The sequence below is a fragment of the Hyperolius riggenbachi genome, chromosome 4 (genome assembly GCF_040937935.1).
Source record: "Hyperolius riggenbachi isolate aHypRig1 chromosome 4, aHypRig1.pri, whole genome shotgun sequence".
In the NCBI taxonomy this organism is placed as follows: Eukaryota; Metazoa; Chordata; class Amphibia; order Anura; family Hyperoliidae; genus Hyperolius; species Hyperolius riggenbachi.
Window position 1 is genome coordinate 424106520 of NC_090649.1, and position 16318 is coordinate 424122837.

A 16318-nucleotide genomic window follows, 5' to 3' on the forward strand; every position below is an offset into this window, starting at 1 on the left:
ACCTGAAACAAGCAGGCAGCTAATCTTGGCGAAATATGTCCGCCTTCATATGTCTCTCACCTCAGGTTCCCTTTAAGTTCATTACAAATGAATTACTACAACAAACCATTGGTAGATAACCCAAGTAAAGGCTAACACATAAATGTTAAAAGGGGCAGCTATGAACACCACACTCAAAAAAAAAAAAAAAAAAAAAAAAAAAAAAAAGGCATCCAGTATAAGGCTCCAACAACTGAACCATAGCTTATACTGACAATCAAAAGAGCAGCCAATGTCCACCAAACTGTCAAACAATAGTGGGTACTGCCTGGTGCATTGTTACACAGCTAAAGCCCCGTCTACACGGGTAGATGTTGTGACGATCCGGCGGCTCGATTAGCCGCCGGATCGCCTCTTCCGCGTCCCCGCTCGCGCGCCGCATTCGATTCCCCGCTCGGCCCCGCTTATCTTCCGCTCGATTCCCTGCCATTGTCCCCTCGCGGGGAGCGAGCAGGGAATCGGCGGAAGCAAGATCCGTCCTGTCGGATCTTATCAATTGAGCCACATCAGCGGCTCGATTGATAAGGAGCATCGCGGCGTAAAGGCTGCTTCTTCAGATGCTATGTCCTATGGATACTAAGCCAGATGTTCATCAGTTGGAACAAATAACAGCTTCGTCATCTGCCTATTGGGGGGGGGGGGGGGGTTAGCACACCAAAAAAGGGGTCTATATGAAACAAGGCTTCCCAGGAAGAGATTACGCTTTCTCTAGCATGCTTATTAGGGCTGTAGAGCCAGATGCTTTGATTTCATTCTTATTCTGGGGCAATGAGAGAAAATAGAAAAGCTAAAATGATCACCATGGCAGCAATTTTTGTTTAATATATATTTTTTCTTTAAAAAAAAAAAAAGTGTTCATCAATGGCTTCCTGTACATTTACCACAGCATAGGTTACTGGGAATATCTGAGTATAGCAAAGGCAGGTGCCACATCAGCAGATGCACTGAGATCCAGGACCAGCTTTCTTTAAAGGATTTCTAAATCATACAATTACCGTATATTCCGGCGTATAAGACGACCCGGCGTATAACACGACCCCCCAACTTTTCCAGTTAAAAGAAAGAGTTTGGCATATACTAGCCGTATAACACTACCCCTCTTCACAACATGCCTCCTCTGTCCTCCTGGCCCACCCTGTATACACCCATTGCATGTTACTGGGTGCTGCAGTCATCCAGTGGAGGGAAAAGAGTTCAGGCTGTGCCATTTAGAACTGGGTGTCAGTATTTGTACCAGACAGACCTTACCGGGTGCAGCAGCCTTGGCGGAAAGGTCCGCTCTTGTCCTGGGTCCTTCTATGTCCTCCACTTCCCCCCCTGCATCATTCATGTCCATGTCCCGTGTTTAAAAACATTCAAATCTGTAATACAGTAGCATCTTGCGAGCAGCCGCTCGCGTGGGTAACAGGGCAGCTTCCTGGTCCCGGGTCACCTGACTGGTGACGTGTTCGCTCCACAATTCAGTGTCTTCCTCCGCACACGTCACCAATCAGGTGACCCGGGACCAGGAAGCTGCCCTGTTACCCACGTGAGCGGCTGCTCGCAAGATGCTAATGTATTGCAGCTTTGAATGTTCAAACACGGACACGGACATGAATGAGGCAGGGGGACAGTGGAGGACATAGAAGGACCCAGGACAAGAGCGGACCTTTCCACCAAGGTTGCTGCACCCAGTAAGCTCTGCTTGGCACAAATACTGACACCCCGCACCTGACACCCGGCGTATAAGACGACCTCCCACTTTGCAGAAGATTTTCAGGGTTCAAAAAGTCGCCTTAATACGCCGGAATATACGGTACAATAACAAGACTATTAAAAACAAACAGTTCTGTGTGAGCTCATAGGAGTTTAAACAAGCAGCATCAGCTCACAAATGGGAGCCAAATAAACGCTGAATATTAAGAGCAGATGGGACAGCGTTTCCGTTCAGCAGACATCAGGATATGGACATCTCTAAACTTCAATATTTTGTTCAAGCAGTTAAAGAGAACCCGAGGTGGCATACCGCAATCCTAATAGGACCCAGAGGCATGCCACGTGCACAAAGACATGCCTCTGGGTCATTGTGCCCCCCCCCCCCCAAAGCTCTTTTAAGCTGCAAACTGCTTGTCGCTAGCTTGCATTATTTATGTGAGGCTCGTAGCATCTGCCCTAATAACGCGCTCCGCCCCCCCCCCCCCCCCCCCCCCCGCGCCTTTGTTAGCTTCCTCCAATAGGAAACCAAGCCGCAACCCAGGAAGTCACGGCTTGGCTTCCTTTTAGAGGAACCTAATAAAGGCGGAGAGTGGCGGGGTGGGTGGAGCGCGTTATCAGGGCAGATGCTATGAGGCTGACTGACAGCCTCACATAAATAATGCCTGCTAGCGACAAGCAGTTTGTCACTAGGCTGGAGATCTTTTAAGTGGGTGCAGCGCAGGAGGGCTGGCAGCGGTGATACAGTGACCCAGAGGCATGTCTTTGTGCACATGACATGCCCCTGGGTCCTATTAGGATTGCAGTATGCCACCCTGGGTTCTCTAAGTGAAAATAAAAGGATTGGAGGTCAGAATCACACTGGATCAGTTCATTTTGGTGCCCGATGCCGAAGCTGGGCGCCCTCATAGCAGCAATGCTACGCTGCGCACCCCGTGTAACGGTAATTCGGAGCACCAGCGGTTGCCAGACCCCAAATTAGTCCTGGTGCACACCGAGCGGTTTTTGAAGCGATCCGCAAACCGCTTCGGAAAAGCTTGGCTAATGTAGGTCAATGGGATGGTGCACACCGGCAGTTTGCGGTTTTTAGCAAACCTCAAACGTGGGTCCTGCAGCACTTTCGCGGTTTGCAGAAGTGTTTCTGCCTCAAGTATAGGAAAAGCTCAAAAAGCTCTGGAAAGCGCTAGATCAGAGCGGTTTTCCAGGCGTTTTTGTTACAGAAGCTGTTCAGTAACAGCTTTTACTGTAACAATATTTGTAATCTGCTACACAAAAAAACTCCCAAAAACGCTAGGCATGCTTAGAAAACATCTCTATACATGCCTAGAATCGCTCTGAAATCTGCTCCAAAACCATCTAGCGTTTTGATGATCTGCTAGCGGTTTTGGTGTGCACTGGGCCTGACATCTCCCTCCGAGTTGCGACATCTCGGAGGGGGAATAGTATTTAATGCCGCCGGGGGAGTTTAGTGGCAGTAGGGAGATCTGTCATTCGGCACTGAACTGCCCGGTGCCATAATGACATGTACCTGAATCACACTACAACTTCAAAAGATCATTTTATGCTGAAAGGAAAGAGTTTGGTATTGCCAATGACTTTCTCACCAAGTCATATTAAGTGTGAATTAAAAACCTCATAATGAGATGGACATGGAGGCTGTTATTACTGACTTGCTTTTGCAACCAATTGAAGCATAACCGTACTTAAAGGGGCAGTATTGCGAAAATAGTCCTTTTTACGTCATTACATATAAGTTATGTACAAGTGGAATAATACTTTAAACACGTTTAGTGGCTTAACAAATGTAATAAGTACACTGGCATTACCTATTTGAAGCAAGGGAGCCACGTCAGAAGAAACCTTTACTGACGCCGATTTAGACAATACCATTATGCTGTAGGAGGCAGCTAAATCAGCTGTTTGGGGTGGCATTATATTTCCCCCTTGAGACGTTAGAAATAGGATCCTCCACCTTGTAACTGCACTCTCGTGCAGTTCCCCCAGCTCATGTGAGCCGTGTGACATCACCGCACTTGACAGATCCTAATGCTGCCTGCCGAGGCCCCTTCACCGCTGCTGGCAAGGACACGGACACCTATTGCTGTCCGTTGCTGTGGTTACCAGCTTTCAGTTCTGCGCAGCATTGTGGCAGCAGCACGGAGCAGCCAGGAGTTGTAGCTGTGTCCTGCTAGCATCTAACATTACGATTAAAGTTGTTGTTTTATTCACGAGGCAAGCATTCTTAGAAGGAAAGCAGTAAAAATGTAACTCTTTCCTTCTAAGAATGCTTGCCTCGTGAATAAAACAACAACTTTAATCGTAATGTTAGATGCTAGCAGGACACAGCTACAACTCCTGGCTGCTCCGTGCTGCTGCCACAATGCTGCGCAGAGCTGAAAGCTGGTAACCACAGCAACGGACAGCAATAGGTGTCCGTGTCCTTGCCAGCAGCGGTGAAGGGGCCTCGGCAGGCAGCATTAGGATCTGTCAAGTGCGGTGACGTCACACGGCTCACATGAGCTGGGGGAACTGCACAAGAGTGCAGTTACAAGGTGGAGGATCCTATTTCTAACGTCTCAAGGGGGAAATATAATGCCACCCCAAACAGCTGATTTAGCTGCCTCCTACAGCATAATGGTATTGTCTAAATCGGCGTCAGTAAAGGTTTCTTCTGACGTGGCTCCCTTGCTTCAAATAGGTAATGCCAGTGTACTTATTACATTTGTTCAGCCACTAAACATGTTTAAAGTATTACTCCACTTGTACATAACTTATATGTAATGACGTAAAAAGGACTATTTTTGCAATACTGCCCCTTTAAGAGGAACTGTAACCCAGGATTGAACTTCATCCCGATCAGCAGCTGATACCCGCTTTCCCAAGAGAAATCTTTACCTTTTCCCAAATAACTCATCGGGGGGAATGTATGGCTGATATTGTGGTGAAACCCCTCCCACAGTGTGATGTCATAACCATGGTCATGGAAGCTTCCTGTCTATGAACCTTGTTGCATTGTGGGAAATAATGTCTGTTTCCAACTGTCAAGTTAGCTGCACTTTATATGTCCAGTTTCAGAATAGCAGCACAGCCACACAAAGCACAATGACTTACCTGTGCAGATTTCTTATTGGCTGCATTAGCTGCCTGCTCTTGTGCTTTATTCTTTTTCTTTTCTTTCTTTTTCTCTTTATCTCCAAACGTTCCACGCATCTTGGACACCAAATCAGAGTCAGTCTTTGCATACTGAATACGCTGCAGAGGAGCACAAATGTATCATTTATTATTCTATAGATAGACTAGACTAATGAACATTTATATGGCAACTTGAGATTAGAACTGCTTGCTTTACGGTAACTAGAATCTTGCTAACTTCACATGCCCTATCGATATAGTCAGATTCTGTGTACAAAAAGCAGCCAAGTACTTCCTGTGCAGGGGCCAATGTCAATACCACCAGCCTAGCTTTCACCTGTAGTAAAGCTTTTTTGCCATTATGTTGAACCACCTCTGCAGCACTTCCTGCTGTTAGTACGTGTCCACTGCTTGGCCTGAGAGGGAAACCAAATTCAACCAGACTTCCTCCTACAGAACTACAACAATCACAGTTCTCCCTGCATCTGACCACGCCCTTCCTGCCCAGGATACGCCTCCCTCTGCATTACAGACTGGCATGTGAACAGATGCAAGGTTGGGAAGTAGTCACATCAGGTGAGGGGAGGACCAGGTAACTAAAGGTGGCCACTAACTGTCCAATTTCTAGCGAGAAATCGTTAGAGCGATCAGAAATTCTGATCGGATGAAAAATCGTTCACTACACCATCAACTAACCAATCATTGCTTCCTATCTATCACGACCAAGAAGAAAATCTAAATTTTGGTTCGACGAAAACCACTGCGATCAGAATTTCTGACCGTTTAAACGATTTTTCGCTAGAAATTGGACCGTTAGTGGCCAGCTTAAGACTGTACCTGGATTTTCAAGTAACATCTGGGAGAACCTCAAGCTCCACAAAGCTTAATTAAATATGGAGCTAACAGGAAACTTTGTGGAGGTGATAGGCCTGTGTAATATGCAGCCTTACCACCTCCTGAGACATCAAGAATTGTTTATTTTGTCAGACACAAAGAAGGAGGGGGGGGGGGGGAAGAGGAGGTGTTGTACATGGAATTGGTTTGGCTCATACCGGTTCTCGAAGGAGGTGGGGGACAGGGGAGGATGGATGGCGAGAGTAAGGGGGGAAAATGTCGGAAAGCCAAGAGCCGAGGCTGCCATACTACTATAACTAAATAAACAGATCACTTTACAATTGCTGGCTCTGTATGTAAATGTATTTTATTACTGAAAAATATTAGTTGTAATCAGGGCTGTGGAGTCGGAGTCGGGCAATTTTGGGTGCCTGGAGTCGGAGTCGGAGTCGGGAAAAAATGCACCGACTCCGACTCCCAATGAATTTGTAACTGTAATTAAAATAGAAAATATGATAAAATGTTCTATTTCTCAGATAATAGTCATTAAAAAGAATGTATATATACAGTATATATACAGTAATAGCTGTGCTTAGTCCACAAAAATGAAATAAACCAATCAAAATTAGTTACTTGTGCTGCTTCAATAAAGCAGTCCCCGTATTTTTAAGGTCAGATATACATATCTGATTGTGACTGTATATATGATGTGTACACAGGAATCTCTTATATATACTAAATAACATCTATGCTGTAAGAATAAAACCTGATGTGTAGCTGTGTCACTAATAGAGATGGTCAATGAGATGGAAATAATTCTGCACTGATGCTGATTTATGCAAATGTATGCACTCCCTATGCTGATAAAATCAAATAATTTGATATGTTGTTAAAATTTGGTTTGGTGACTACAAATTAAAGGGTACCTGTGACGGATGAAAAGTAAAGTTTTATACATACCTGGGGCTTCCTCCAGCCCCCTTCAGGCTAATCAGTCCTTCGCTGTCCTCCACCACCCGGATCTTCTGCTATGAGTCCTGGTAATTCAGCCAGTCAGCGCTGTCCGGCCGCATACCGCTCCCACAGCCAGGAACATTCTGCACCTGCGCAATAGTGCTGCACAGGTGTAGTATGCTCCTGACGGCGGAGTGTGTGCATGCGCACTACGCCCGACTGGCTCAAGTACCTGGACTCATAGCAGAAGATCCAGGTGGTGCAGGAGGACAACGAGGGACTGATTATCCTGAAGGCGGCTGGAGGAAGCCCCAGGTATGTATAAAACTTTAATTTCATCTGTCTCAGGTTTACTTTGTTACACAGTAGTACTGTACTCTACATATGCACTCCCCACAGAGCTGCAGGGAATCCACTGAGAATGCTGTGCACATTGAACACAGAGGTGTTGTCTGTCACCCATAAACCTTGTTCAGATTGTGCATGAAGAATGCGTAATAGAGGAAGAATCTCCTCATTCCCCTGCAGAGCACCTGCACATCACTCTTACATGTACCCACAGTCACATTGCCTAGGGCCTGATAGATGTTCTTTGTTCCGGTCTGTACCTTTTACAAGTACTCTTACCAAGGACTAGTTTTAGTCTAAAGGGAATAAATATAGTAGTCTACATATCCTTCTCACTTCAGTTGTCTTGTAAAATTCCAAAGCGTTGGCAGTTAAGAGACGAATTTCATGTTACATACGTTTAATCAACAAAATTGTAATATGCAAATTAGAGGAGTCGGTGGAATCCTAAACTGAGGAGTTGGAGTCGGAGTCGGTGGATTTTTGGACCGACTCCACAGCCCTGGTTGTAATCTGCCTATTCAGATGTGATCCAGATGGTCTGATTGGCACAGCCTAAATAAAAACAGTCAGAAGATAGCACAATGTAATGCTGACCAGAGGTTTCACCTGAAAGTATGAAGAGGCCTCATATCTCAGTTCTTAGGGTCTTCAATAAAAGCTTATTGGACCAGCTCAGGAGAAAAAGTACAATGGTTGCAATCGGCATGTTCACCAAACCGTTAAAATGGATCCGAGATAGACTTTTACTCATTGCATAATTGTGTTCCTTACATATAGTTTACAGGGCATTCCTCAAGCCAAATACTTTTGTTTTAATACACCAATTCCCTATAAACTAAACAAGCCTCGCCCACAGCTTTTTGAGAATGCATTGGCACTGTAGCAAGGGCTTATGGGAGCTCAGTCTGGCAGGAGGAGGTTACTAGCCAGATTGCAGAGGCAGAGGGGAGGAGGAGAGGGGACTGAATTTGTCACAGGCTGAGGGCTGGAGATGCTATCAGCTTGCCTGTGTGTAATGTGACAAACAAAACATGGCTGCTGTCATTGTATCACAGGAATAAATAATCATAAACTGTTGAAGCAGTTTGCAGCTAGATTTGCTGTGTAAACTATCTAAACTTGAGATAAAATATATAGACAAGTTACTGGTTATCGTTAGTTTTTCATCTCGGATCCACTTTAAGGTAGCCATACATCTAGCGATGATAGGCAGATTTGACCAAGAGATATCTCTCTGTCGAATCCGATTACAGCAGGGGTGTCAAACTCAAATACTAAATGGCCAAAATTGTACACTGGGACCTAGTCACGGGGCCAACCTCAATGTCTACTGACCACCTTCCTCCCTTATAAAATTCTCTGGTGTCTAGAGACCCCCACCCTACCCTATACAGTTCCCTAGTGTTTAGTGCTTTCCCCCTCCCCATATGGCTTCCCTGGTGATCTAGGGCTTCACCTCCAATATAGCTTCCCTGGTGGTCTAGAGTGGGCCAAACATAATGCAAAGTGGGGAAACCACCCGAGAGCCAAACTTAATGGCTCTGAGGGCCATTTGGCCCACGGGCAGGCCAATTCCCGATCCATTTCATGAAATCTCTCGGAATTGGTGCGAGTGTGTGTGTGTGTTAGGCTAATAGGAGGCGGAAGACGGACGGACACCGCGACAAGGGACATGTACTGTACAGATGCACATTTACAGTGGTTTGCAAAATTATTCGGCCCCCTTGAAGTTTTCCACATTTTGTCAGATTACTGCTACAAACATGAATCAATTTTATTGGAATTCCACATGAAAGACCCATACAAAGTGGTGTACACGTGAGAAGTGGAACAAAAATCATACATGATTCCAAACATTTTTTAAATAACTGCAAAGTAGGGTGTGCGCAATTATCCAGCCCCCTTTGGTCTGAGTGCAGTCAGTTGCCTATAGACATTGCCTGGTGAGTGCTAATGACTAAATAGAGTGCACCTGTGTGTAATCTAATGTCAGTACAAATACAGCTGCTCTTTGACAGCCTCAGAGGTTGTCTAATGCTACGTACACACATGCGACAACGATCGTTCGTTAAGAACGACGAACGAACTTTTAATTGATGAAAGAACGACCTAAGTAAAGGTAGTTTTAAAATGTGTGTAACGATCTGATCGTTAGAACGAACGTTACATCACAGAAAGCAACTATTGCGCCTGCGCATAAAAATGAGAAGTTCCATGGAGAAATAGTGAAATGCGCATGTCAAGCCTAGTACGAACGATCGTTTCCAACGATGTACTACTTTTGCAAACGATCGTCGTTGGTTAAAATCCGCCGAGACAGAACTTTCTTTTGTAGCGATTTGGCTCGTTCGTCGTTTGCCTTAATAGTCGGTGGTTCGTTTTTTGTAACGATCGTCGTTGGTAAAGATCGGGGAACGATCGTTACAAACGACTATAGTCGCATGTGTGTACGCACCTTAAGAGAATATTGGGAGCAACAACACCATGAAGTCCGAAGAACAAACCAGACAGGTCAGGGATAAAGTTATTGAGAAATTTAAAGCAGGCTTAGGCTACAAAAAGATTTACAAAGCCTTTAACCACTTCACCACTGAGGGGTTTTACCCCTTGAACACCAGAGCAATTTTCACCTTTCAACGCTCCATCCATTCATTCGTCTATAACATTATTATTACTTATCGCAATGAAATGAACTATATCTTGTTTTTTCGCCACCAATTAGGCTTTCTTTAGGTGGGACATTATGCCAAGAATAATTTTATTCTAAATGTGTTTTAATGGGAAAATAGGAAAAAATGTGGGGAAAAATTATTTTTCAGCTTTCGGCCATTATAGTTTTTACATAATGCATGCTACTGTAATTAAAACCCATGAAATGTATTTGCCCATTTGTCCCGGTTATAAAACCGTTTAAATTATGTCCCTATCACAATGTTTGGCGCCAATATTTTATTTGGAAATAAAGGTGCATTTTTTCAGTTTTGCGTCCATCCCTAATTACAAGCCCATAGTTTATAAAGTAACAGTGTTATACCCTCTTGACATAAATATTTAAAAAGTTCAGTCCCTAAGGTAACTATTTATGTTTTTTTTATTGTATTTTTGTTTTGTTTTTTTAAATTACAAAAAAATAATAAAAAAAATGGGGAGTGTGGGAGGTAATGAGTTAATTTATTGTGTAATCCAAATTATTTGTATGTGTAAAATGCTTTTAGGGTGTAGTTTACTATTTGGCCACAAGATGGCCACAGTGAGTCTTTACATGCGACCTGTAAGCGTCCAGAAGGACGCTTACAGGAAGCAGTAGGAGGCTGGGAGAATCACAATGATCGCGCTGTTTCTAATAGAAGCAGCGGATCATTGTGGGGGCTTAGATCAACGAACGGGAATGGATTTTCCCGTTCATTGATCTCCGGGCGAGCGGGCGGCGGCGTGCACGAGCGGCGGAAGCGCGGACAGCAGCGGTAGCGCGGAAGGTGCTGATTTCTCCGTCCCTGGGGGTGAAAGGATGGAAAAAGGGACGGAGAAATTCGTACCGCCGGGGGTAAAGTGGTTAACTTCCCACGGAGCACTGTTCAAGCGATCATTCAGAAATGGAAGGAGTACGGCACAACTGTAAACCTACCAAGACAAGGCCGTCCACCTAAACTCACAGGCCGAACAAGGAGAGCGCTGATCAGAAATGCAGTCAAGCGGCCCATGGTGACACTGGATGAGCTGCAGAGATCTACAGCTCAGGTGGGGGAATCTGTCCCTAGGACAACTATTAGTCATGCACTGCACAAGCTGGCCTTTATGGAAGAGTGGCAAGAAGAAAGGCATTGTTAACAGAAAAGCATAAGAAGTCCCGTTTGCAGTTTGCCACAAGCCATTTGGGGGACACAGCAAACACGTGGAAGAAGGTGCTCTGGTCAGATGAGACCAAAATGGAACTTTTTGGCCAAAATGCAAAACGCTATGTGTGGCGGAAAGCTAACACTGCACATCACTCTGAACACACCATCCCCACTGTCAAATATGGTGGTGGCAGAGTCATGCTCTGGGAGTGCTTCTCTTCAGCAGGGACAGGAAAGCTGGTCAGATTTGATCGGAAGATGGATGGAGCCAAATACAGGGCAATCTTGGAAGAAAACCGCTTGGATTCTGCAAAAGACTTTAAACTGGGGCGGAGGATCACCTTCCAGCAGGACAACGACCCTAAACATAAAATCAGGGCAACAATGGAATGGTTTAAAACAAAACATATCCATGTGTTAGAATGGCCCAGGCAAAGTCCATATCTAGATGCAATCGAAAATCTGTGGCAAGATCTGAAAACTGCTGTTCACAAATGCTGTCCATCTAATCTGACTGAGCTGGAGCTGTTTTGCAAAGAAGAATGGGCAAGGATTTCAGTCTCTAGATGTGCAAAGCTGGTAGAGACATACCCTAAAAGACTGGCAGCTGTAATTGCAGCAAAAGGTGGTTCTACAAAGTATTGACTCAGGGGGCTGAATAATTACGCACACCCCGCTTTGCAGTGAATGATTTGTATCACTTCTCACATATACACCACTTTGTATTGGTCTTTCACATGGAATTCCAATAAAATTGATTCAGGTTTGTGGCAGTAATATGACAAAATGTGGAAAACTTCAAGGGGGTTGAATACTTTTGCAAACCACTGTACACATTACATACACAGCTCCAGGGGTTTTGTTGCTCGTCCCAATATTGCTCGCCGTTACCGCAGTGTCGGTCGGGTATGCGCTTGGCAGCACCAATTTTCATCTGGTTTCGATTATAATAATTGAATCTGATGGTCGATTGGCTTCCAAGTCGCCTGATGTATGGCCTCCTTTAGAGTACAGTACTATGCAATTGTAAAAGGTACCACTTTCGACATGATTTATACTATGGCTCTTTATTGGACCTTAATGGACAACTGTAGCGAGAGGTATGTGGAGGCTGCCATATTTATTTCATTTTACACAATGCAGATTGCCTGGCAGTCCTGCTGATGTATTCTGGTGCAGTAGTGACCAAACAACACCAGAAACAAGCATGCAGCTAATCTTGTCAGATCTGACAATGTCAGAAACACCTGATCTGCTGCATGCTTGGTCAGGCTCCATGGTTAAAAGCATTAGAGGAAGAGGATCAGCAGGATAGGCAGGCAACTGGTTTTGTTTAAAAGGAAATAAATATGGCAGCCTCCACAGTTGTTCTTTAATTCGACTTTAAGGGCCATGTAGAAGAGAACTGATCACATTTCTCTGTGTGTGAATTCCTGTGATTGCCACCTGAAACGGAAAGAACACGTTCTAATTTTTGTATTTTGAACTAGAAATAACATCCACAAAACGTCCCAGTACACTGCAGGTGCACCATGGTTTCAGGATCTGCTCTGACTGGCCTGTTTCATGGGACAGGAAGGAGGAGCCAGTGTTTATCTGCATTAGTCTTTACTTAAAGAGAACCCGAGGTGGTTTCTAAGAATGCTATCAGCACACAGAGGCTGGGTCTGCATATAATGCACAGCCTCTGTTGCTATACTGCTCCTCCCCCTGCGCTCTGCTATGCCCCCATAAATCAAACGCCGTGCTAGCCACACACAGCGTGTCGCAGCCGGCTGTTTACCTTTTGCAGTGTCAGTCTCGCCACTCCCCCGCCTCCTCCATAGTGCCGCTTCCCACCTGCGTCCGTTCCCTCCAATCAGCAGCGAAGGAAAAGACACAGGCGGGGAGCAGCGACATAGAGGAGGCGGGGGAGTGGCGAGACTGACACTGCAAAAGGTAAACAGCCGGCTGCGACACGCTGTGTGTTTATGGGGGCATAGCAGAGCGCTGGGGCGCCTAAGGGGAGCAGTATAGCAACAGAGGCTGGGCATTCTATGCAGACCCAGCCTCTGTGTGGTGACAGCATTCTTAGAACCCACCTCGGGTTCTCTTTACTTAAAGAAAGTCTATAAGACTAAAAACCCTCCTAGGGGAAACTTACCTCGAGAGGGGGAAGCCTCTGGATCCTAATAAGACTTCCCCTCGCCTGTCGATGCAGTGCTGGAAGCCCACGAACACCGGAGTGGTGAACATTTATCTACCTCAACCCAGCACAGACGCAGTAGCGGCTTCACGATCGGGCTCACACCTACGAGTGGACCCGATCTGGCTCGTCTATCGCCACCCAATCAGAAAGCTGCTACTGCACCTGCGCTGGCTACAGAGAAGGTAAATATTGCAGGCGCTACTGCGAATGCGCCACAGCCGACATCTTTGTTAGCTTTGGTTTCAGGGGCTTCCAACGCTGGATTGCCTGGATGGAGGAGGATGGGAAAGCCTCATTAGGATCCACAGGCTTTCCCCTCCCAAGGTAAGTATCCCACAGGAGAGTTTTTCTTTCTTATTTTCCTTTTAATTCAGCGAGCGTAACTCAATGGACATCACATTGGGGATTACACAAAGGGCATGATTCACAAAGGTTTTTCACCTTATCTACGTTACATTTTTAAGCTCTCAAACAGCAAAAATAATATTAATTAAGGTAAGAAAAGAAATAATGAAATGAAGTTAATCAGGAACAATTTACTTTAAGTGATTATTTTGCTTGTAAGTGTGCTGAAAGGTTATTTTTATCAGCTAGGTGATAAATAAGTCATGCATAAGAAGTTTTGTGAATAGAGCCCGATAAACTGCGAAGTGTGAGAAAAGAGTGACAAATGTATTACTTACCATTGGTTTATCGTAGAAAGGAAACCCTTGTAACTGTCTTAGTGCGTTGGTAGCTGAGCTAAGCTCCTTAAATATTACAAAGGCTTGTCCCCTCATTTTCATGGTCTTTAAGGCAACAATGTCCATTACATGGCCAAACTGAGAGAACAGGGCATACAGTGATCTCTTTACCTCTAGAAAACAAAATCATTCCATTAAGACATTTGATAGACCATCCAGAAAGTTCATTTCCTGAAAAGAGGGATTTGTAAAGAATTCATAAATTAAAAGAATTACAGTAATAAGGTGAAGCGCTACATCTGCACTTCTACCGAATAGGTAGGAATAGATCCCGCTCTGATTAGACACTTAAAACAGTGGTGGGGGGAGCGCCAAATGCATAAAAGATAGCCTATTAAAGTTGTTGATCTTATGCTGGGTACACACGGAGATTTTCTGGCTGATTTATTGTCAGATTGATTATTTCCAACATGTCCGGTTTGCTTTCCGATCGATTTCCATTCACTTTAATAGGAAATCGATCGGAAATCGGACATGTTGGAAATAATCGATCTAACAGTAAATCGGCCAGAATAGCTCATAGTGTGTACCCAGCATCATTATAAGCTTTATAATTAAAGCTGGTAATCTTATCTCTAAAAGAATGTAGACCCGTGTATTGAAAAAAGGTCTTTTATTGGAGTGCATAGAGTGTCAGAGACCTGACACCAGCATCTGTTCTACTTTGTCCTCCAGGTATAGACGTATATCCAGTGTATCCAAGGTGAGAGGTATATGTAGGCTGTCATATTTATTCCATTTTAAGCAATACAAGTTACTTGGCTATCCGGCTGATCCACTGCCTTTGATGCTTTTAGCGATAGACCATGAACAAGCATGCAGCAGATCAGGTGTTTATAACATTATTGTCCGATTTGACAAGATTAGCTGCATGCTTGTTTCAAGTGTGATTCAGACAAGTGCAGCCAAATTGATCAGCAAGGCTGCCAGGCAACTGGTATTGTTTAAAAGGAAATCCATATTTTGGCCTTCATATCCTCACCTCGGGTTCCCTTTAAAAGGCAGATGTTACACACTTTTCCATGTACGCTGCTGGGAAATTTCCACAAATATTGTTATACACATCACATCCCCAAAGCTGCACATTTCTATACGCACGTAAGCTTACTTCCTTTAAAACCGAGCTCAAAGCAAAACTAGCCTATCTTTTAAACTAAGGCCTCTTTCCATTGGCATTTGAAGGCATGAGATTCACTGCTTGTCAGCAGCTCCCATCCACCGGCAGGGTCCTAGCTAGCGCTCAGCATGGGCAGTGGACCACCAGGGAATGCCACCATACATCAACTGTGACAAGTGCTGTATTACCAAACACTGTCATTCAGCTGCTTGTTATTGCAACAGCATATAATGCTTACAGCCAACAGCCAGGAGGCTGAACTGCCCGACAAACAAGCAATTCGGCAGCACGTGGAAAAGCCACCTGAAGATGTGGTCACCTGCATTATAAAAACCACAGTCCTTCCAAGTGTCACTATGGGTTTGTAATACACTGTGCCAAATATAAAGCTAGAACTGCTTGTCAAGAGTGCGTCTGTCAGTCTGGACACTGCTGTCTATTTTCCAGGGCTGTGGAGTCGGTACAAAAATCATCCGACTCCTCAGTTTACTGAAACCACCGACTCCAGGAACCCAAAATTGCTCCAACTCTTCAACTCTGACTTCACAGCCGTGCTATTTTCAGGGCTGCTTGTATCTCAATTCACGTGTCAGTCAGCCCCAGGTATGCTTGAGTAGCTGAGTCTCAATCAATATACTGCAGTTTTTAAAAATTCAAAAAAAGAAAAGACGAAGAGTTTTCCATACCTTCCTTATTAATTCTATCATTCAGGTTGTTAATATAAACTGTATGATTTGGCCGAATATCCATCTTGTCACTATCTTCTTTGCCTGAAAACAAACACGTGGTATGCTTAGTAGAGCAGAATGAATAAGATAAAGGAGAGGGATATCTATTTCCTTTTAAACAATACAAGTTGCCTGGCAGCCCTGCTGATCTATTTGGCTGCAATAGTGTCTGAATAACACCAGAAACAAGCATGCAGCTAATCTTGTTTGATCCAGCAATGTCAAAAACATCTGATTTGCTCCATGCCAGTTTAGGGTCTATGACTAAAAGTATTAGAGTCAAACGACCAGTAGGATAGCCAGGCAACTGGTTTTGCTTAAAAAGAAATTAATATGGCAGCCTCCATATCCCTTTTGCTACAGTTGTCAATTAAGGAAATGAATACATAGCAAACATACACAACAATGTAAATACTTCATATACAATGTTATTACAAGTATCGGGATGCCTGTCTTTACACATATGAACTTTAATTCCATTTCATGTGTAATCTACAGGCATTAATATGGAGTTGGCCCACCCTTTGAGGCCTTGTTCCCATTGCGTTCCGATAGCGTGTCCGTTCGCGTTGGTAGTTTTGAGGCATTTTTTTTCCTTTCCTGGCGCTTGGGTGGGTGATGCGTTTTTTGTTAAAAGCGTTTTTCTAAGCGCTTTTCCAGAGCCCTTTTTTTTTTAATTCACTCCCTGACGCAAGTCAGGAAGT

General features: G+C 44.4%; 1 protein-coding gene across 1 annotated transcript in view; it reads right to left on the minus strand.

Moving 5' to 3' along the window:
• SNRPB2 (small nuclear ribonucleoprotein polypeptide B2) overlaps window positions 1–16318 on the minus strand; it is a 33212-nt gene that overhangs the window by 9879 nt on the left and 7015 nt on the right. The window contains exons 2-4 of the mRNA XM_068232447.1: window positions 15573–15656; window positions 13710–13882; window positions 4843–4983 (exon numbers count right to left, since the gene is read on the minus strand). Coding sequence (XP_068088548.1) covers window positions 4843–4983; window positions 13710–13882; window positions 15573–15636 — 378 coding nt within the window. The 5' untranslated portion in view covers window positions 15637–15656. The remainder of the gene's footprint in view (window positions 1–4842; window positions 4984–13709; window positions 13883–15572; window positions 15657–16318) is intronic.